A 23466-nucleotide genomic window follows, 5' to 3' on the forward strand; every position below is an offset into this window, starting at 1 on the left:
CTATTGTATAGTATTACGAGCAAAGTAACATTAATCGGACGTAAATCATATGAACATTATGAAAGATACTGCAAGTAATAAATGATAGTGATGATCACAGGTACCTAGTATCACCAGTGCGCTGTTTGAACAATGGTCGCAGACGTTGATGAATTCGGTTATTTATACCAAAATGATTAATACATGTATAATCTTCCCACCATTGAGGGAATTACAGAGAAATCGCTAACCCTCGGGGAGATATTCTCGATTGTCTAACATTCAACAGGCACTCGGATTACACAACCAAGAATATCACGCCGAGATTTGGAGATTTCCCTGTTAGGTCTTGAAGAGAGAAGATGACTTTTTTTCTCTCATCACACTTTCTTATTTACGCAGGGTCCAGTTGTTTAAATGTCCAATTATAATGCGACCAAATGTTGACACGACGTGATTGCATTTTTGACGTAATGTTATTTGTGACGTCATTATGCTATTGTCAGCACGTGCTATCTATGATACTCTAGGGGTTGCCAGAAATCACACTCTAATGGACGACAAAGAAATATTCAACGGGTAAAACGTGAAACAATAAACGATAGGAGAAATTACTGTCTACTCAATTACGTTCTTTCTTATTTTGAAGATTTGACGAACACACCTTTTATTCACGTGCATTATTTGACATAATTCATACTTTTGCTAAAGATATACATGTATATAATTTCGCTCATCTGCATAATTTATTTACACACCTCAATGGTAAAGATAGCGTCCATCTTCTCGTATGTGACATCCACCAGCTGGACTGCCTTGGCGCCTGCAGTTCGGCTCTCAGCCAGGATTGCTCCTATTATCTGGCCATAGCAGAATACCTACACATAACAAAATAAGGTATGATAACTCAGTTAGTTTCCATTCCACACTTTATAGACATCACCGAGAAAAAATACTTCGAACATGGTGATGAATTCTTACATGCATAGTATCTACTACTAAATTAATATATTAATGTGCCATTCCCAGTTGTGTCTTTAGTCTTTGCATTGATTCCAAACATGGTATGGGGAAGGAAAGCAGTCAATATCAATGACTTCGACTTAATCCGCCTTAGCCTATCCGTATGGCCTATGGCCTAAGGCCTATCAGTTATGGTCGGGCTATCCGTATACCATAGGGCTATGGTAGAGCATTGTTGCCAAAATATTTAAAATGTGTAGCGTACATGTTCACTTTTTTTGCATTATCCTTAAAAAAAGCGAATTGAAAATGTCATATAATATTTTAACTAAACGTCACTTTTAACATACTATTGAATTTCCTATAGTTACCTCATCTTCAGCAAATAATGTTCCGTCAGGTACAACTTCACCGAATTTGTTATTACCGGGTACATCAGAGCAATTGATGTAGTCCACCACACCAGGAAGTGCCAGCGCACGTGACGTGTCAACAGATACGATCCGCGCATGTGCATGCTTACTGGTGACCGGGACAGCAAAAAGTTCACCTACGAAAGGACATATCTGGCTTTAAGTATTACTGGCGTAACCAAGAATAGTGAATCATCATGATTATGAGGTTTTTTTTTCCAAAATATTTCTTTTGGGTAATCAACATTTGCCATTTTGGCGTTCGGTATATCGTACACAATTACGTGTTTATGGATGGTTCAATTATAATACGTGTGTCGATACCCTGAGGCTCTAAACAAAGAGGAGGTAAAAGTACTTTGAAATGAAGGAATGTCGTCCACAAACTGAGCCTCTCCTGTCGTGATGTACTCGGAAGAGACATTCGGCACGGGTTTCCATATAATCCTGTTACCGTCTTCGCTGGGAACGTCATACACTTGTGTACCTGACACAGGGACGTAGGGCAACCCTGTATCATTATAAGAGTATGGCAAATCCGTTTTCTGTAATGATAAGTATAAGAATATATATGATACTGTATTTCAAAATTAATCAGTGCAGCATACAAGGAAAAAAAGAAGGCATTCGTCCATATAGCTGGATGTTGTGATCCTACTTATGTTCGGTCCTCATCTCTATAGTAAGGATCACATGTCTTTTTAAATATGGCGTACAAACATATTTATTCCTATTTAGCATCAAAGTATCTCAATTATTTCATCGCCGTAATTGTCCGCTGTAACAAATATACACAAATATTGTTAGAAATTTCATTACGTGCAGATAAATGACAAATGTTATAATCATATAAGATATCTCATAAACATATAAAATATCTTATATCATATATACGATATCTGATATAATCTAGTAAAATACTTGATCATCATTGCTCCGCGAATAAAGGACAACTTGGCTTGCTGTAATTCCATGCCATTTTAAGGAATTTTATTTTCTTTAAAAAGGCTGTAAATGTGTTAACGTTGTGATGAACGGTGAAGTATTACATATTTAAACCTTACTTGAATTAACATACTATGATTAAGTTTAATTCTTAGATAGAATAATCCGTGATTTCCGTCTATCTCTTGATAAACGACATCGCGATTCCCTATGTATGAAATTCCTTTGAATTACTCCCCCAGTTTAGTTTTTAAATTGTACTCAATTTACTGCTTTTTCATCTCTACGTACGCGTGTAATAACTGATTTGTATCCTGGTTAGAGATCTGACAACGTTCGTTAGAAGAAACAAGTCTAGGAAATTTAACTTGTTCCCGATTAATAACTGGCCTACCTTACATCTGTTTCGGTGACATGTTGAATCGCACGTTCATGTTATATATTTTGTGTAAGCATTTCACTATCGACAGCTTTAAAACATGCCGCCTCTTTGTTGCTATCGGAATCTCTGTTGCGGAAACAAGCTAACATTCGGTTTCGCCTCATAATAATTTCAACCAACTCAATCAGCACGGTCATTTTTGTGTGGCCTTATTCTCTGAAATAACGAACCAGTCGGAAGTATTCTACTTTCATTTTAAGTATCGAATGTAAAAACAATCGGAGATTTCGCTTATCTATTTCCAATTGGAAAATCCGACACTCAAAACCAGTATTCGACGGCCGAGAGGGCCATTTTTATCAACTCAAGAGCTCGAGCTGACTTTACAATGTCGCATTAACTAGAGTGTATACGAGTTGCATCCCCTCGCGCAAACCAGGAAGCAAATGTAACAATTTACACTGAAAATAGTTAGGAATACGCAGGGATAAAACTGGCCATTTTGTACGATTTAAGCTGTTTTTTTCTCTCTATATCTGGTTACAAAAAATATATTCAAACATAAAAAAGTATGAATCAGATTACTTAATCACAAAGAAAAAACTTCCCGGAAGGAGAAAAGATTGTCTAGTGTGTTGTTAGCGTTTTTCGTGAAGATTATTTTCGGTCCCATCCTTAACTCATTGGGAGTTATCATTGGAACAAGCGAAATTTTGATTCCCCCGAGAGTTCCGAATTAATTTGTTCTAGCGAAATTAGGCAATGACCGCTAAAGGTTGCAGTTTCGCAGCACCTAGAAATAAAAAAATAAAATGAAACATGCACATGCATTAGAGACAGTTTTGCTAATTGGATCGGTGTGTCAATCTAAAACTAGGCAGTCCTACCTTCAATTGCTCCTGTACAAACAAGAAAAACTTGAAGAAGAAGCTGCATGCAAGAGTAAGTCGGAACTTGATATTGTCATAGTGAGCGTTGTTGAGCTCCACTATCAGGTCTCCACATACCCCTTGCACTATTTCTTCTGACCAGGCCCTGCAACGGAATAAAATTATTTTATCGGAATAGCTGATAATATATTATCATATCAGATTAGTTAGTTATATCACGATCACCGGCCATTACAACTGTATCAAATTATTAAGTGGGAATCTATCTACAAATGGTATGCTTTCGTATCATCAGAAGTACCTTGATTGGTTACACATTTCATACATTCAAAAAAATAATGTATTTTTTCATGAAATAGTTAACTTGTTCAGTATACAATTGACATGTTTACATAAAACATAAAACCTACTTTCCGACCGAATTCTTGGCGGCTGATAACGCCAACACAGGTTTCTTGTCGACGCCTCCGAAGGCTAGCCTCATCGTTCGAACAGCTTCCTGAGAGGTGTCAAGCTCCACAAACAGTCCACAAGTTACTATGCCATAGTCGAACCCGCGACGGTGGGGCTGCTTCATACCGAAAATGTATTCGTTCTGGGGAAACAAACAAAAACACAATGGCCAATGTATCTCTATTTCATAAATAGGTATATCAAGTGGTTTATTCGTGACGTAAAATGTAAAATGTGATATGTGATACCAAATAACTGACAATGGTATTTTACATTCTGTTATTTAATGTGTTACCTCAAATAGTTTTAACATACAGTTAATTTCGGCGTGTGGTAAGCTGAATTGTTTCCGCATGTAAGATTATCTAATTGCAGTTATTTTACCTAATATCGTGGCAGAATGGCCTCAAATATTATTTAAAACAATTCTACGATTGTGTTAAGTAAGTCGTTAAACGGCTCCTTGATGCACTTCGTGGGTGAAATGCCCGCTACCAACTAAATTACCTGAACCACGATGTTATTTTAGTGTTCGTTGGCATTGAAGCTTAAATGAAAATAATAAATGTATTACTATTTTTGCATAAATCATATGAATTAGCTCATTGCTCAGACTTATATCGGAAGTACCTCTCTCGTATAAGGTATGGTGATTGATGCCAAGATTTCCTCACCACCCACGTGACTATACCCATTGTTGATAAAGTCGTCGTCCATCTTACATTGACGCGTGCCCTTTCCTGTAACAAAACCAATGGAGATATAAGCATTTTCACGCACAAAGATTGTACATCCTACAACTATTTACACAGGAATAGTAAACATCACAGTCACTATATATGGTTAAGTCTCAACTTTAAATGACTATAAGTGAACATGTGTACAAACGTATGTTTTCAATACGTCAAAGAACTGTACAAAAGGCTCGCAGTACTATTAGAACTATTCAGTACATATCGAGAACGAGATACAGCATAGTAAAAAATAATCCTCATCACAATTTCGAACTAGAGGCAAAGCATTAAACATTGGAAAAAAACTAATCGAGTAACACCATTCATATAATGATACACATTAAACATGCCTGCATTTTAGAAATGGAATTTTATCTAGTTGAAAACAAAGAGTGGACAGATAATAGATATAGAACGTTTAAATATACCTTCCGATATAAACTCCAGTTCCGCTCCGGCCGCCATCAGGAATACTTGCAGGTCTAAATTGGGTGCGTGACTCATCACGTGACCTCCTATAGTCTAGGTAACAGACATGAATGGGCTATGATAGCAAAAATAAGCATGATAAAGTTTATATCAATTATAGATAATCGAATGGCGGCAACCAAATAAAGAATTGGCGTTCTCAAGAAACTTAAAAAACATATTGTGATGTGAGCTAAATATTTCTCCGTAAACACTTCTAGTATCCAAATAATTACATTAATTTATACTCTAATTCAATAGTCTGAGAATAATGATTGCCAATTTAAAGGATTGTACAAAATAGAAAAAACGAATACACGAGTACATAATCGGATACGTATATATCGTATAGTGAATACAAAAACTACATCATACAGCGGCCCTATATGTCAGTGATATTAGCAGTCAAAAGTGTGGAAATCAGGAGAATAAATCAAAATGGACACCCGTTGACGTCATTAACCCCAATAAAATTTGGTGAAATTTTCAAAAATATGAAATAAAAAATGTGCAGGAAAGTGTAATTTTAAATTTCATTATTTTAACTAAAATCGATATGAATATAAAAGATTAAGTTAAAAATAATAAGACAGAATTCTACTCAAAGAGGGCTTCGTTATAGTTCCTGAAACAAGCTGATTTTTTTTTCATTCCAAACAGAAACTGTGCTATGACAGACGAACCTACATTTTTACAAGTAAGAAATAATTTTATTACATAATTACAGATAGTATGCATTCATAAATTAGTAAGTAGTTACCGCTGTGTTTCGGATTTGGTCCGCACCTATCCAGCGCAGAACGTTCAGGGCTTCTAAAATACTTCTGTTTGCAGGACCTATGTCAAAAGTAATTCAGAAACATGCAGACATATGAAATGTTGATGACAAAATTATGTCAGGTGGAATTTTATTGAAAAAGTGATGTACATTTTGTAAGATGGAATTTTAATGACACAATGATATAAAATGGAATTTTAATGACAAAATGATGTAAGATTGAATTTTAATGACAAAATGATGTTAGATGGAATTTTAATGACAAAGTAATGTAAGACGTTAACAATGATAAGTATCTGGTGCTCGAGACGCACTAAGGAAGCTTTCTTCTAGAAATAGCCATAACTAATCTTCGTGTTGTAAAGAGCTTTCGGTATAGGCTGACAAACATGTAAATAGAGAGAGAGAAAAAAAGAAAACAATTTTTATATAGGGTTTAATTGCATAATACTCATATTCGGAAAGATATCTATATGCGCCACCTTTGATTTTGCCAGTGAGGTCTTTGAGTGTGTGTTCTAGGGATGCCATGGTAACCCCCGCGCCGACTCGAATCCCAGTCGGTGTTGTCTCTACACAAGCTAGCTCCTTCACGTTGGTTCCACAGATGATCACGTCGGAGGCGAGCATCCCCTTCCGCATAATATATCCTGTAATAAGAGTATATACTCCATCTTTTATTTCTGTATAAACCTTAAAAAGCAATATCAAAGTATATAAACATAACATTATTTAACAATATAAACGCTATCACTTTCTGATTCCAAGAAATGAATGACGACATTATCTATGACTTTAAAAATACACATCACAATCAGATTTATCAATGTTATATTGGTTTCTACTGGAGAGAGATCGGATAGATTAATGTGGTATTAGTGCTAATTGGAGATATTTTATCTTGTCTATTCATCAGGTAGACTTGTTTTAAAATGCAAAGTATGGTAAATACAAAAACATCTTTATGGTGAAATGATTGCAGTAACATTACCTATACTGTTACAGCCCATGACGACGGGAGCGGACTGGTGAGCTGCCTTCAATTGTAGCATTCTGGTCAGAGTTGTGGGACGGTACCAGGTATATCGGTCCCCTTTGAAGACGACATCTCCCGTGTGGTAGGATTCTGTCAGCTACAAATTACATAACAGTAAACAAATGGTGTATTATTGTCAGCTACCAATGACACAAGGATACGTAAATGGCGTGGTATTATCAGTGTGGTACATCCGTATAATTCTTTCAGCTACAAATTACATGATTGTATAAAAATGACCTGTAGTCGTTTGTCCAGTCCCAATTTTGTTTACACGGTGTTTCATAACATCAGTCCTTGTTTTATACCACTACAACTTGGTCAGGTTTTATCAAACAAAACTGAGGTATGACAAAAAATTATACATAAACAGAAGATAGTGCAGACATTTGAACTATCTGTGTCAGTTACAGGCGGGCGGTACCACGATTCGTCAGAGTCTGCACATTCCAGAAGCAATCAATAAGTTGAAGACAGCGATTTGTAAAACCCAACAGAAGTCAGCGAGGAAGGATTTGGCAGACATACAGACTGTTGATATTTGACCTTATAAGCCTATCTTATATGTAGTTCCTGTAATATAACACGAAAGACATTTACACAATGGATAGCGACATCTTGGACATCGTGTATAAAAGCTTTTCGATGAGGTTAATATTTACCTCAATAAACAGGTAAATACAATGTAGACATTGGGTGTCTGAGAGGCCTGACTTTACATAGAAAAGCCACTGCATGGTCAGAAAGTAACTGCGTAGGCTGTGTATACTGCAGCAATGCATTGCCGTCAATTATTCAGGAGAATTTCCGTCAAACTTTTCGCAGTTAAAAATGTTCATAATTGCAATAATACTATGTATTTCAGATTTTATGTCAATATTGCCTCATGTTTACCTGTAGTTCCGGTGGAAATATGACATCTTGAGAGGAACCCTCCTGCTGGGTAGATTCAACAACGCTTCCAGACGTCTCAGTAGTTTGCTGACATAAACCTAGTCCACAGGGGCAGTTCTGTTAGATGGATAAGTCAGATAATGATAATACTACACAAAACAAAATTCACATATAAACAGCTGAACTGCATATACCTCATATGGAATTGATCATTTGTATTGTTCGATCCACAATGCAACACTTTAAAAAAAACAAAAATCCTTTATTCTGATTATAAGAATGGCCCACAAGTGAAAATGGCCTTTAAATATGAACCAACAACATAATATGCACCTTAGCAATAAACACAAGTTTATGTTGGAATGCAACGAAAGCGTTTATTTTGTAAGACAATAGTTACATTATGATCCATCTAAACTCTATAATGACTACAAATCACATTCTTACCTTTTTGGCATCCACGAATGAATCAACTATAGGACGGTAGCCAGTGCATCGACACAAGTTTCCTAACGCAATAAGATAGAAAACCTTACAAAACGTTGGCTATAAAAGTAACGATGGAAATCAAAATAGATCGGTTAAAGTCACAAATATGACAAGTGTTCCAAAAGGACATTAACCGTCATATAATGTAGCAAAGCTATAGGTAATTCATTCTTAGTGGAAAACATTGTTTATTATCCAGACATTATTCTACTAAAGATAATACTGCATGGAAATTACGATTAACTTGGCCCCGACGTCATACAAGTCTCTAAATATAGAAACAATTTATAATAGAGGTTGGATGAGATCAATAAGACAGACGAGTCGAGTCATCTTGCTCATGTAAATGCAGTGTTCTAGAAAGTACCTTCTAGCACTCTCTCCATCTGTTCCTGGGTAGGGTTCGAATTGTTCCTAAACAGAGTATACATCGTCATAACCATCCCGGGCGTACAAAAGCCGCATTGGAATCCTTGACACTCTACTATACCTTTCTGTTTTTATTAAAAATATAAATATCATAAATTGTAATGAGTAAGTTTAGAACATCATACCTTCCAAGAAAGATTTAAAAGATGTTCCAACAGCAGACTCCAAACTTATATATTGCATCAATTTCTAAACATACAGTGGAATTCGACATTTTGGAGAACTGCTATTTCTCTTTGAGCTGTTACATTTTGAAAAGATGTGATACGTCAACTGGATTTAAATGGACTTTTGTATTCAGATATTTAAACCGTACTGACCTGAACTGCGTGCAGTCCTGTCCGAGAACTACCTACGCCCTCCACGGTAGTGACCGCTCGGCCGTGAAGATAACACAGAGGCACGAGACAGGCGTTCACAGATACATGTCTGCGGATACAAAACCAAATCATCAACTATCAGCTGTGAATAATGGTTAAACACGTTGCCGAGGTTGAACAGTTTCCTACTTCAGCTAGAAAAAATATATGATCCATCTATATCATGAAACGTCGTATTGCTTGTCATGGTCTGGCTTTTGATGCTGCAGATTATTTAGCTACGGATGGTCTGAATTATAAGAAGGCATTTTAACAATGTAACTTGTAGAAAATAAGTACTGTCGCGACACAAAACAATGATCTTCGTCCAAGCCATCCGGTTGACGTGTTACGCAAAATTTACTAAAATAACTTTTTCCCCTCGAGATGAACATTCATTCTATTTTTTTGTAAATATATCTTTTATACAAAGTTCCCATTAGTTAGCTTTTGTGGACGTAAATTAGTGTATTGAATCATGAGAGATAATGAACGTCATACAAACAAACCTACCTTATCGACTTGCTAGTGATGTCATAAGAGGAGATCATGACAGTGCACGCGCCGCACGCGCCCTGACCACATGCTGACTTAGTCCCCGTGAGGTATACTGGGGTGACGATAAGGAAACTGGAACAATCACACGAGTTAGCATCGATTACAACTTAATTCATAAATATCTTATAACTTACTTCTTGGTCGTGAATTTTGTTTATCATGTGTACACTAAGAATGTATATATTCGCTAACCTTAGCTATAACCAATGATAACTGCAATTTAATTTCCTACGGAACATTATTTTGTTGATGCCATTGACTGTTCATTATTGAAGCCAGAAGGTCATCTTGACATTTCTGCCACCAATTTAGTTGAGGATTTTCTAAAACATGATTAACCCGTAGAAGCGCCATTTATTACATTTTTACCAGTGAAATATCAAAAATTATTCATTCTATAAAAGTGATATTTTTCACTAGTGAAAAATATCATATTTATCACTAGTGAAAAATATCACTTTTGCTGATTTGACCAATCAAATTAATGATTAGAAAATACCAAAATAATTGACCAATCAGAAAGCCCGACATATATCTCAGCACCTGGACAGTGGGAACTACATTTTTTGTTTACAAATTATCGCTGTAGGCCTAGTTAGCATACGGGGTAGGTTTTTCGTTGATAAAAAATGTAATAAACAGAATATCTAACAGTGTCTGCAGTAATACCAAATATATTTCACTCGTGTGGCTAATATTTAGATATTTTTCACTCGTGCTGCGCACTCGTGAAAAATATCAAAATATTAGCCCCACTCGTGAAATATATTTGGTATTACTGAAAATACTGTTAGATATCCTCTATCTATCTAACTGTTGGAGGAAACCCGTTATACCAAGAGAAAATCCACGTATTGGAGTAGGTGACGCCCCATATCACGTCAAATCGGGGAACCATACCCCGCCGCCTAGGCGAATGACAAGTGCTAACCACTGTGCCACCCTAGCACTCACTAAGTCTAACATTTCATAAGGGATGAAAAAGCACAACAGTTTGGTAGCTATGACTTTTAATCAGTGATTACATTATCTATTTCTTTTTATCCTTTAATAAAATATAAATCTAACGTAAGTATTCTATCTTCTGACAAAAAAAGGTTAAGATGTATTGAGCGATATAAAAGACCTGGAAAGGTACAGTTTCCAAATGAAAGTATTTATAATATTTTAGTACTGTTGTTGTCACATTTATGTTGTATCTACTGGTAAACCACAGAGAAAAGGATACGAGTCTGGCGGAGATGGTGTAACAGGGTTGTCTCTGGATTTGGGCGTTCAATCTCAATCTGAAGCAAAAATAATTCATTAAAACATTGAGTACGGGTATAGATCATACTGAAAACGGGTACATGAAACACTGAATACAGGTTTATAAAATATTGAATACTATTACTATTCGTGATTACATTGGTTGCCGTAAAATATACTATCACCGTACGTGTTTACATAGGTTGCCGTGTAAAATGTAATATTACCATACCATAGAGATTGGAAGGTAGAAGATCGACCTTTGGAGATATGGCCCCTCAATCGTCGAAAATCTCTGGCACCCAATTTTAATATTGACTCTTCCTTATCAAAGTTTACCAAACATCAACAACTGACTCTTACCTACATGTATGCGCGTAATTGTGGAGTTCAATCTTATTGCTTATATTGAATTATTTTATTCTTACTAAATACATGTGATTGAATTAAAATCATGCTGTTTTCATTGGAATTTTTCTGGTTTATATTGAAAATAACCTGCATCATGGGGATCTGATAAAATTGCTAAACATTGATTTTTAAAAAGCTAAATGAGCAGATAAGCTCCCTCGCCGCTACAACTGATGTCGCACATACCAGAGCGGATCGTAGACGTGTCCTACCTTTCTGCCGTTGACGAAGAAGACGAGCGTACCCCCTGTCGCCATGGTGTCTTGTGTCAGAGAAAGCGGAATCAGGCAGTGAAGATTCTGTCAGTAATAAAGGAATATATTAATAAAACCACATCGAATATCTATTCTGACATATATTATGCGTCTACAAGTCTTTGTGGTTATGTTCTGTATCTGTATACTTCACTACATCACAATCCACCTGTCGTGTGATTCCGGGCTGTTATCTAAAGTATACGTGTCTTAATGATAGTATGTTGTCTCAAACCTTTCAATCAAGGCCACCCACCTGCCCTGGCTGATGACATTTTCCTGGGGTTGTGAGGTACACTTAAGAAAAAGGGCGATGGCGAAGACAAGGGATTATAGACTATGACGCAATGGCGAGGATGATGCATCATGTGACATTGCGTAATAACGAAGAAAATAATTCATATACAGCATAATAATGATATTATAGCTTTTTATCATTGCATTACGCACAACTGAATGAAGTGAAGAAGAATGGACACTGTGAAGCTTTAAACAAAAATAGGGCAGCGTATTAAGTGTATGTGTACTTTTTCTGCTTTTTTGGCCGAATATTTTTTCTCAAAATACATACAGGTAAATGTAGCGAACGTTTGTGGAAATGGTATAACCAACAGAACAGCGCCTGTGTAACTTGAGTCAGGAATGTGAGATTGTTAGCTCCCAATTAATGTGACAGTTCGATTATATAACCTATATAGGACCGATGACCGTAGATAAACATGCTCCTATATCAAAGTATCGTTTTGTAAACGAGTAAGAGATGAAAGGGTCAAAGCAGATATATCAAACCCAGAAACAATAAATCTAAAAACTAACGTGTGCACATGTAGTTTACACATTGGTAGCCCGAGTTTCATCTGACCCTGACACCATGTCTGGTAAGAGCGCACTACTATATGAACACGTGGAATTCTCCTACACAGGACGACTGCACAAGAATCTAAAACAGACGTAAACAAGCGATGCTTAATCTACTTCTTGAATTTGGCCTTCCTGGTAGCAGATTGTATCCGGTTCCACGAAGTGTCCGAAGCATCGGTTACTAGAAGTCACAGTAAGATATGTTGGAACGCATAACGAGGATTCTGTCTCCAATTGCAGTGGTCGTGACGGCTAGTAGAGGGTGACAACTTGCTGTAAATACTCATGAGTTCCGTTTGTGTACTGTGGCCTGATTTGCACAGGTATTCAATGCAATGAATAAAGCACTGGCGTGATGCGCTCACTTTTTTCAAGCACAGAAAGACAGAGGCGTGCTGCAGTGTTCTGGACCATATGCAGGCAGCTAATCAGTGGATCAGAACTACTGAAGTGAAAAACGTTACCAGTCTAAGACGTAACAAGCGGATGCAACAATGTCTTGTATGATGATACACCCAATGTTCCTGATTTGGTATTTCCAGGAACTTGCAATAGTGTATACCTGTTTCACCATGTTTAGAGAGCTATTATCCTTTAAACACCAAGGTTCTTCACAGCTTGGATTGTCTCAACGTATTAGACAACAATCCTTTACTTCAGACCTTTCGCTTTCTGAAACTTATGGGGAAAGACGATCAGTTCTGTTTTCCTCGTCAAAAGCTGAAGCATAGCGGAGTTCTTCCAAATACCGATGCCATTAAGGTAGGCTTCAAGACTTGCTGTTATTGTGTTCTAGTTGTCTTGTGGTCTGATAGCTATGAAGATGTACATGTATGTGCGTCGATGGCATAGCAATGGTACTGAAGGCTATGACGACAACAAATGTCCCCCGATTAGTTTAATATAAAGAAGGTGTTTTCTTGGTGCGAGTGCGGATCCCTGAGGAACCCCGAAGTTTAAGCCATTGTTTTCTGAAACAGTTGATCAAATGGCCACGCACTGCCGTCGTTCTCTGAAGTAGGATTGGATCCAGCGTAGTGCATCACAAGTCACCCCATACGAGTACTCTAGACATTTGAAAGGTATTTCCTGATCGATGGCGTCAAATGCAGCAGAAAAATCAAGCATGATAAGATATGTTCTACACCTGTTATCCAGGGCGGCAGCTATATCACTGAAGACACGAAGTAGAGCCGTCTCAGTGGATTGGCCCTAGCGGTAGGCCGATTGAAAATGGTCATGGAAAATATTAGCTGAAGATGAGTCTTTAATTGAAGCTGGGAATTAGTCTTCTCTAAGATATTTGAGAGAAAAGACCGTAGTTATTCAAATTCTTCTTGTTCGTTCCATACTTCTTCAACAGTGTTACAACATTACCCTTCTCTTCGAAATACAGTTCCATACAACCTAATGATTCGCTCATGACTGAGATTATCAAGGGGAGCAATATTTCAAGACGCCGCGACAGTAAAACTGCTCTGGGAATTAGGTCTAGTTTACAGGATTTCGTTTGCAAATATGTTATAATTTTGCGCAATTCGTCTTTGGTAGTTGTGGTGAAATGTGTCGAAGGTTCGCCATCAAACTGGATACTAGCAACACTAGCGGAGACATAGGCGTCAGAAGTCCAGTTCCTTTGTCTAATTATGTGGTTATTTCTCTGAAAAAAATAACTGAACCTGTCGGTCAAAGCGTTGGTAGAACTATTTCACCATGATGGCATATTGGGTTTCTGGTGAGTCTGAAAACCAGTTTTTGATTCGAACCAAGTTCTGCCATTTTACCTGAAGAAAATAACTTCTTACATTGAACTAGAAGTGAAAAGACTAAACTAAAGCACTCTCTGTTTGTTGGTGATGGTTTATCTAGTCTTACGTTACCGAAGTGTGTGTGTCTGAATGCAGCATTTGTTTGACCAGCTTTGACTCTATAAAAGCGCATACACTGTTTTGAACTTGAAATGCAATAGACGGCTGTGAATACAAAAATATGACATATAGAGAGGCATTTCAATAACAAAACTATGACATATAGAGTGACATTTCTATTACAAAAATATGACATATAGAGTGACATTTCTATTACAAAACAATGACATATACAGAAACATTTCAATTACAAAACTATGACATATAGAGTGACATTTCTATTACAAAACTTTGACAAATAGAGAGGCATTTCAATTGCAAAAATACTCCGGTTGGATACCATTAAGACTTCTGAACATCGGCTCTTGAACTTTTATTCCTAAAACAGTCTTCTTGCTATGATAAGAGTGTGTGACTTTTGATAATAAAAATACCTGTTTATGTGCTACATTTGTGTGATATTCATCACCACCACTCACATTTCAAGGAAGAAATAGAACCAGTGTTTACCGTTTAATTGAGTCATGTCCGTCAAATAAATGTTGTTATTGCATCTTAAAGACCTTTTTGTGTAGAATGGAATGGGTGTTTAATGTAACATATGTGAACAACAACAATGTCGATGGTTAGCCAGGATACATATTGACAATTTATCAAGTTACTTCTGTTAATTTGCACCAGATGAGTGATTTATAGGCTTGGGAACATGTCAATGGTACACTATTTGCCCCCCCCCCCCCCCCAAAGGATCCTTTCTTGGCGAGGCGATCCTAAGAGTCAGCCCACGATAACAATAGAAGTGCTTGCTTCAGGGAGCGTCAAGGGGCAGGGAATAAACCAGCGTCAGCGATCCATCAGGGCAATATCGGCGATTCTGAACTCTATAGATTCTTAGCCTGAATCCATCTCCACTCATTGGCCTTGAGCCAGTGTCCCAGAAGACTTATACAGGCATACATACTCTTGGGGACAGTCGGTCTCTTCCGTCACAACATCCTTGGAACCAACGGGTCTTTACCTCGATGACGTGAATTTAAACCTCCACAGCCAACAGAATGTTACTAGAAAAACAACATTCAATCGTGATCCCCGTGGGTAGAACACACGATAGAACATGATTCCAACATGCAATGGTGGTCCCCATAGGTAGCCAACACGATACACCATGATACCAACATTCAATGGTGGTCCCCATAGGTAGCCAACACGATACACCATGATACCAACATTCAATGGTGGTCCCCATAGGTAGCCAACATGATACCAACATTCAATGGTGGTCCCCATAGGTAGACAACACGATACACCATGATACCAACGTTCCATGGTGATCCCCATGGGTAGCCAACATGATACCAACATTCAATGGTGGTCCCCGTGGGTAGCCAACACGATACACCATGATACCAATATTCAATGGTGGTCCCCATAGGTAGCCAACACGATACACCATGATACCAACATTCAATGGTGGTCCCCATAGGTAGACAACACGATACACCATGATACCAACATTCAATGGTGGTCCCCATGGGTAGCCAACATGATACCAACATTCAATTGTGGTCCCCATAGGTAGCCAACACGATACAACATGATACCAACATTCAATGGTGGTCCCCATAGGTAGCCAACACGATACACCATGATACCAACATTCAATGGTGGTCCCCATAGGTAGACAACACGATACACCATGATACCAACATTCAATGGTGGTCCCCATAGGTAGCCAACACGATACACCATGATACCAACATTCAATGGTGGTCCCCATAGGTAGACAACACGATACACCATGATACCAACATTCAATGGTGGTCCCCATGGGTAGCAAACATGATACCAACATTCAATGGTGGTCCCCATAGGTAGACAACACGATACACCATGATACCAACATTCAATGGTGGTCCCCATAGGTAGCCAACACGATACACCATGATACCAACATTCAATGGTGGTCCCCATAGGTAGCCAACACGATACACCATGATACCAACATTCAATGGTGGTCCCCATAGGTAGCCAACACGATACACCATGATACCAACATTCAATGGTGGTCCCCATAGGTAGACAACACGATACACCACGATACCAACATTCAATGGTGGTCCCCATGGGTAGCCAACATGATACCAACATTCAATGGTGGTCCCCATAGGTAGCCAACACGATACACCATGATACCAACATTCAATGGTGGTCCCCATAGGTAGCCAACACGATACACCATGATACCAACATTCAATGGTGGTCCCCGTGGGTAGCCAACACGATACAACATGATACCAACATTCAATGGTAATCCCCATAGGTAGCCAACACGATACACCATGATACCAACATTCAATGGTGGTCCCCATAGGTAGCCAACACGATACAACATGATACCAACATTCAATGGTGGTCCCCATAGGTAGCCAACACGATACACCATGATACCAACATTCAATGGTGATCCCCATAGGTAGACAACACGATACACCATGATACCAACATTCAATGGTGGTCCCCGTGGGTAGCCAACACGATACACCATGATACCAACATTCAATGGTGGTCCCCATAGGTAGCCAACACGATACACCATGATACCAACATTCAATGGTGGTCCCCATAGGTAGCCAACACGATACACCATGATACCAACATTCAATGGTGGTCCCCATAGGTAGACAACACGATAGAACATGATACCAACATTCAATGGTGGTCCCCATAGGTAGCCAACACGATAGAACATGATACCAACATTCAATGGTGGTCCCCGTGGGTAGCCAACACGATACAACATGATACCAACATTCAATGGTGGTCCCCATAGGTAGCCAACACGATACAACATGATACCAACATTCAATGGTGGTCCCCATAGGTAGCCAACACGATAAACATGATACCAACATTCAATGGTGGTCCCCATGGGTAGCCAACACGATACACCATGATACCAACATTCAATGGTGGTCCCCATAGGTAGACAACACGATACACCATGATACCAACATTCAATGGTGGTCCCCATAGGTAGACAACACGATAGAACATGATACCAACATTCAATGGTGGTCCCCATAGGTAGCCAACACGATACAGCACGATACCGACCGTAAATGGTCAATCAAGTATTGGTCTGTAACCATTATTAGCAATTAAAATCTAAGGATGATGGAATATTTCCTGTCAAGGCTCAATGTGAATTAGCTTGTTTACTATTGTAGGTCAGTTGACATAGATTTGTTCTTTATCAGGAACTAAGAGTAAGGAGATTCGCTTCTATAAGATAACATTAGGTATAGGAAACGAGAAGTCAGTTTGCCCCAAGAGTAGAATTAGGTCATGATCCGATATTATGATACTAGTCCTTTTATTGTTGGGGCACAAACAATAAACAAGACCACTGAGGATACTGTTATCAAAAGTTGGCATCCATAAAATATGTTTCAAAATATTTTCTTCCGTGTCTTCTGCTTAGGGGACATTGAAGATACCAAAATAGATCATCTGTCCCATGTCAACACTTGAAACCGTCAACCTGTCATTACATCCCCACTAATCTGTCTTTCTGAGTTTTTGTTTCTTCTACAGGTCTCTCCTTCACTTCCGTCCTAATATTACCCAGACTTTAAATAAATATATATAAAACAAATTATTTCAATCCCTAGATTTTTTTCTAAAAATTAGATGAATTAGAATTACATTTCATTCAGTTTTCACCGCTTCAAACTCATCTTATAGAAAATTACTATTCCTAAATCAGAAGTTTACTTAGTTCTATATTTTTTTCAACTATACTTTCATCTGATAACACAAAGTTGATTCATTATGACCTACTTATCAATTTAAGTCAATCAAACTTCGAAAGATGGGTTTGTAGACATTTTGAAATTTAACTGGTTTAAGGAAAAAGGTACAGTACGATTAAAGGTGAATCAACCTAACTGAGTGGACCGCTTAGCACCATGGTATACCAATCAATATTTATAAGTCACCAACGGCAGCTTGTGCTTCCTGTTCAACCACGGGACGTGGATGTTAATTCCAGATTAAGGTACAGCAACCAAATGTACTATCAGGAACCTTACATACATATGTATACATTAATAGAGCGACTTGTAAACACAACAAAGGAATTGGCTGTGGTGGCGAAACGGACATCCAATAAAATCAATTTACATGCAAGCGCTAAATACACAATAAAAATAAAGACGACTTGAGTAAGCTATAGGAGAATACAGCCCATTGCGTACGTTGTGTATGCCGGTGTATTTACTATACAATTAGGGCTCACTGGAGCGACAGTTTTTACCTATTACCGCTGACAATCCGCCAGATTAGTCACACAGAGTCGTCCACCCGGAACTCGATCTGCGCTTCAATATAAATGATGTGGACAATTTCAATTTACGAATTAAATTTCTATTGGGGTCCCACGAAAGGTTACGTAGATATTTCAAATACGACTAAATGTTGTAATTCATGCTGGCAACGACAAGGTAAGGTACGTATAAACGTGATTTTCGTTCCCAGTTTATGTAACAACTGCAGGAATCGATTGTATTGGAAGAAACCAGCACACATTAGAATATTAATATTTAAACTGTAAGTTGGTCGTTTTTACAATAAGCCAGCTGGATAACCAGTATTCTGGTTGATTATTGACTGATCAGTGTACGAATTCCCCATGGCGGGCCCCACGGAACTGTTGCCTCCTCTGTTCGGCAACGTAATGGATGGTACTGTAAACAGAAGGTAAGGACATGTTCAGGTAGCCATGTTTGTAGACAAGACTATCGGGGGACTGAAGTTCCGAGTACCACGGTGTTCCTCGCCACACCGATGACTGACAGGTAAGTTAATACCATTACATACTGTATATATTAACCATCTGACAAAGATGTCAACGCCACACAATGACAGTGTGTGCGCCAAATATACATAAATGTGTGTTTACATCGAGAGAGGTTACGCAGCTTACGCTTACTGTAGATGTTCCGTTGTGGTGCACAACACATGTATAAATTACCCATGTTCTGGCTGTGTATATTATCATAATGTTATAAGACGGATATGGCACCGAGATTGATTTGAACACGTGTATACAATGTACGTGTGTTGCTGTACTGTAAATACGCTCATCTCACATCTACTAAGAAACAACGAAGATTTACCAAAATATGTTGTACAGACATATATACTCACCACTGGTTCATCAGGTGAAGCCGGACAAACGTGCTTTCCCTGAGTCTATGATCGCTGAACTGTATGTGTGTGTCTGTACTGATAACACATCGGCCTGTGTGTCAACTGATAACACATCGGCCTGTGTGTCAGTACACACGCTGAACATGTCGGCCAGTGTGTCGGAGTACGGTATAACGTCGGCGTGTGAATCAGTACAGCATACACGCCGTCCTGCGTGTAGTACAGCATACACGCCGTCCTGCGTGTCAGTACGGAATACACGTCGACCTGTGTGGCAGGACAGTATACACGTCGACCTGTGTGTCAGTATGATATACACGTCGACCTATGTGCCAGTATGATATATATGCGTCGATTTGTGTGTCAGTATGGTATACACGTCAACCTGCGTGTCAGTACGGAATACACGTCGACCTGTGTGGCAGGACAGTATACACGTCGACCTGTGTGTCAGTATGATATACACGTCGACCTATGTGCCAGTATGATATATATGCGTCGACTTGTGTGTCAGTATGATATACACGTCGACCTGTGTGTCAGTATGATATACACGTTGACCTGTGTGTCAGTACAATATACACGTCGACCTGTGTGTCAGTACCATTTACACGACGACCTGTTTGTCAGTATGATATACACGTCGACCTGTGTGACAGTTCTTTATACAGGTCGTCCTATGTGGTGTCAGTATGATATACACCTCGACTTGTGTGTCAGTATGATATATACGTCGACCTACGTGGTGTCAGAACGATATACTCGTCGACCAGTGTGTCATTACGATATACATGTCGACCTATGTGTCAGTATGATATACATGTCGACATGTGTGTCAGTATGATATACACGTCGACCTTTGTGTCAGTACGGTATGCACGTCGACCTGTGTGTCAGTATGATATACATGACGACCTGTGTGTCAGTATGATATACATGTCGACCTGTGTGTCAGTATGATATACACGTCGACCTGTGTGTCAGTACGATATACACGTCGACCCGTGTTAGTATGATATACACGTCGACCTGTGTGTCAGTATGATATACATGACGACCTGTGTTAGTACGGTATACACGTCGACCTGTGTTAGTATGATATACACGTCGACCTGTGTCAGAACGGTATATACGTCGACCGGTGTGTCAGTATGATATACACGTCGACCAGTGTGTCAGTATGATATACATGTCGACCTGTGTGTCAGTATGATATACACGTCGACCTGTGTGTCAGTACGATATACACGTCGACCCGTGTTAGTATGATATACACGTCGACCTGTGTGTCAGTATGATATACATGACGACCTGTGTGTCAGTATGATATACATGATGACCTGTGTGTCAGTATGATATACACGTCGACCTGTGTGTCAGCATGATATACACGTCGACCTGTGTGTCAATACGGTATACACGTCGACCTGTGTGTCAGTACGATATACACGTCGACCTGTGTGTCAGTATGATTTATAAACACGTCGATCTGTGTGTCAGTATGATATACACGTCGACCTGTGTGTCAGTACGATATACACGTCGACCCGTGTTAATATGATATACACGTCGACCTGTGTGTCAGTATGATATACATGACGACCTGTGTTAGTACGGTATACACGTCGACCTGTGTTAGTATGATATACACGTCGACCTGTGTCAGGACGGTATACACGTCGACCTGTGTGTCAGTATGATATACATGTCGACATGTGTGTTAGTATGATATACACGTCGACCTTTGTGTCAGTACGGTATACACGTCGACCTGTGTGTAAGTATGATATACATGACGACCTGTGTGTCAGTATGATATACATGTCGTCCTGTGTGTCAGTATGATATACACGTCGACCTGTGTGTCAGTACGATATACACGTCGACCCGTGTTAGTATGATATACACGTCGACCTGTGTGTCAGTATGATATACATGACGACCTGTGTTAGTACGGTATACACGTCGACCTGTGTTAGTATGATATACACGTCGACCTGTGTCAGAACGGTATACACGTCGACCGGTGTGTCAGTATGATATACACGTCGACCAGTGTGTCAGGACGGTATACACGTCGACCTGTGTGTCAGTATGATATACATGTCGACATGTGTGTTCGTATGATATACACGTCGACCTTTGTGTCAGTACGGTATACACGTCGACCTGTGTGTCGGTATGATAAACACGTCGACCTGTGTTAGTATGATATACATGTCGACCTGTGTGTCAGTATGATATACACGTCGACCTGTGTGCCAGTATGATATACACGTCGACCTGTTTGTCGGTATGATATACACGTCGACCTGTGTGTCAGTATGATATACACGTCGACCTTTGTTAGTATGATATACACGTCGACTTGTGTGTCAGTATGATATACACGTCGACCTGTGTGTCAGTATGATATACACGTCGTCCTGTGTGTCAGTACAGTTTACACGTCGACTTGTGTGTCAGTATGATATACACGTCGACCTGTGTGTCAGTATGATATACACGTCGACCTGTGTGTCAGTATGATATACACGTCGACCTGTGTGTCAGTATGATATACATGACGACCTGTGTGTCAGTATGATATACATGACGACCTGTGTGTCAGTATGATATACACGTCGACCTGTGTGTCAATACGGTATACACGTCGACCTGTGTGTCAGTACGATATACACGTCGACCTGTGTGTCAGTATGATTTATAAACACGTCGACCTGTGTGTCAGTATGATATACACGTCGACCTGTGTGTCAGTATGATATACACGTCGTCCTGTGTGTCAGTACGATATACACGTCGACCTGTGTGTCAGTATGATTTATAAACACGTCGATCTGTGTGTCAGTATGATATACATGACGACCTGTGTGTCAGTATGATATACATGACGACCTGTGTGTCAGTATGATATACATGACGACCTGTGTGTCAGTATGATATACATGACGACCTGTGTGTCAGTACGGTACACGTCGACCTTGTGTGTCAGTACGATACACGTCGACCTATGTAAGAACTTTATTCATGTCGAACACTTTGCACTGATGCACTCACATTGGTGTAGGAGTTGCTGTTAAACCTTCATATTTCAAATATTATCTTTGCACTGTGCACTGCGACTGTACATTTTACTAATACATATTTTTTTTTTTTTGCAAATTGTCAACAATAAAAAGTATTTCGAACTACACGAAAACGTGTCATACATGTAATCATGCCAGCTATAGGATACCTACTCAAATATATACATGTATGTACAATTGTACATGTAGCTTATCGTCACATGAGTAACACGTATTGCCGCTTGGTGCATATAAGTCATCATAAATCATAGGAAAATTAGCATTTCCTTTTCTGTTGAGATGACATATTATCATTTCAATATGGTTTCAAACTAGAACACAGTTTCTACAACTCCTTCGGGTTGAAATATGCATGTATACAGCGACTCAGTTAAAGTAAACACTGAACAATCAAATAGAAGAATTAAAACCTCAAATAATTCGACTGTGTCGAAAAACAATTGCGATGGTTGTCCTGACCAACTCCATCTGTAAGGGAATACAAGGTTATAGGACAGACGGCATGTTCTTGCTCCCATAGAAAATCCGTGGTAGTTCGGGTTTTATGTCGTGTGACCCATTATCTTTTATCACACGTTTCAATTGGCAATCAGTTCGATCTTCAATCGCTTTGTCAGGAGTTGAGGGTATCGATCAGGCCACGGGAGATAACTCTTGTGAACCACAATCTTGTGTTGTGTGGTATAGTATCGTGAAATGTTTGTTGAGCATTCACTGTGTGTGTGTTGTCGGGTGAAGTACACGGGGCAGGTCC

The 23466-nt window shown here is 39.0% G+C and overlaps 1 protein-coding gene across 3 annotated transcripts in view; it reads right to left on the bottom strand.

Annotated features, from left to right (window-relative positions):
* The window catches only part of LOC117314925 (xanthine dehydrogenase/oxidase-like), a 30717-nt gene extending 10951 nt beyond the window's left edge, over positions 1–19766 (bottom strand). Inside the window, exons 1-19 of one of the 3 annotated variants that reach the window (XM_033869043.1) lie at positions 19621–19766; positions 18728–18786; positions 11642–11728; positions 10999–11056; positions 9726–9822; positions 9174–9282; positions 8792–8918; positions 8383–8444; positions 7936–8052; positions 6997–7138; positions 6488–6655; positions 5988–6064; positions 5188–5281; positions 4656–4765; positions 3983–4167; positions 3570–3717; positions 1714–1900; positions 1314–1492; positions 738–857 (exon numbers count right to left, since the gene is read on the bottom strand). In XM_033869043.1, the coding sequence (XP_033724934.1) occupies positions 738–857; positions 1314–1492; positions 1714–1900; positions 3570–3717; positions 3983–4167; positions 4656–4765; positions 5188–5281; positions 5988–6064; positions 6488–6655; positions 6997–7138; positions 7936–8052; positions 8383–8444; positions 8792–8918; positions 9174–9282; positions 9726–9822; positions 10999–11056; positions 11642–11686 (2025 nt within the window). In that variant the 5' untranslated portion in view covers positions 11687–11728; positions 18728–18786; positions 19621–19766. Of the gene's footprint in view, positions 1–737; positions 858–1313; positions 1493–1713; positions 1901–3569; positions 3718–3982; positions 4168–4655; positions 4766–5187; positions 5282–5987; positions 6065–6487; positions 6656–6996; positions 7139–7935; positions 8053–8382; positions 8445–8791; positions 8919–9173; positions 9283–9725; positions 9823–10998; positions 11057–11641; positions 11729–18727; positions 18792–19620 lie in introns of all 3 variants that reach the window. The other 2 variants (XM_033869033.1, XM_033869026.1) reach the window with 2 other exon arrangements.
* Positions 19767–23466: the final 3700 nt, after the last annotated feature.

This window comes from Pecten maximus, chromosome 2 (genome assembly GCF_902652985.1).
Source record: "Pecten maximus chromosome 2, xPecMax1.1, whole genome shotgun sequence".
NCBI classification, from domain to species: Eukaryota; Metazoa; Mollusca; class Bivalvia; order Pectinida; family Pectinidae; genus Pecten; species Pecten maximus.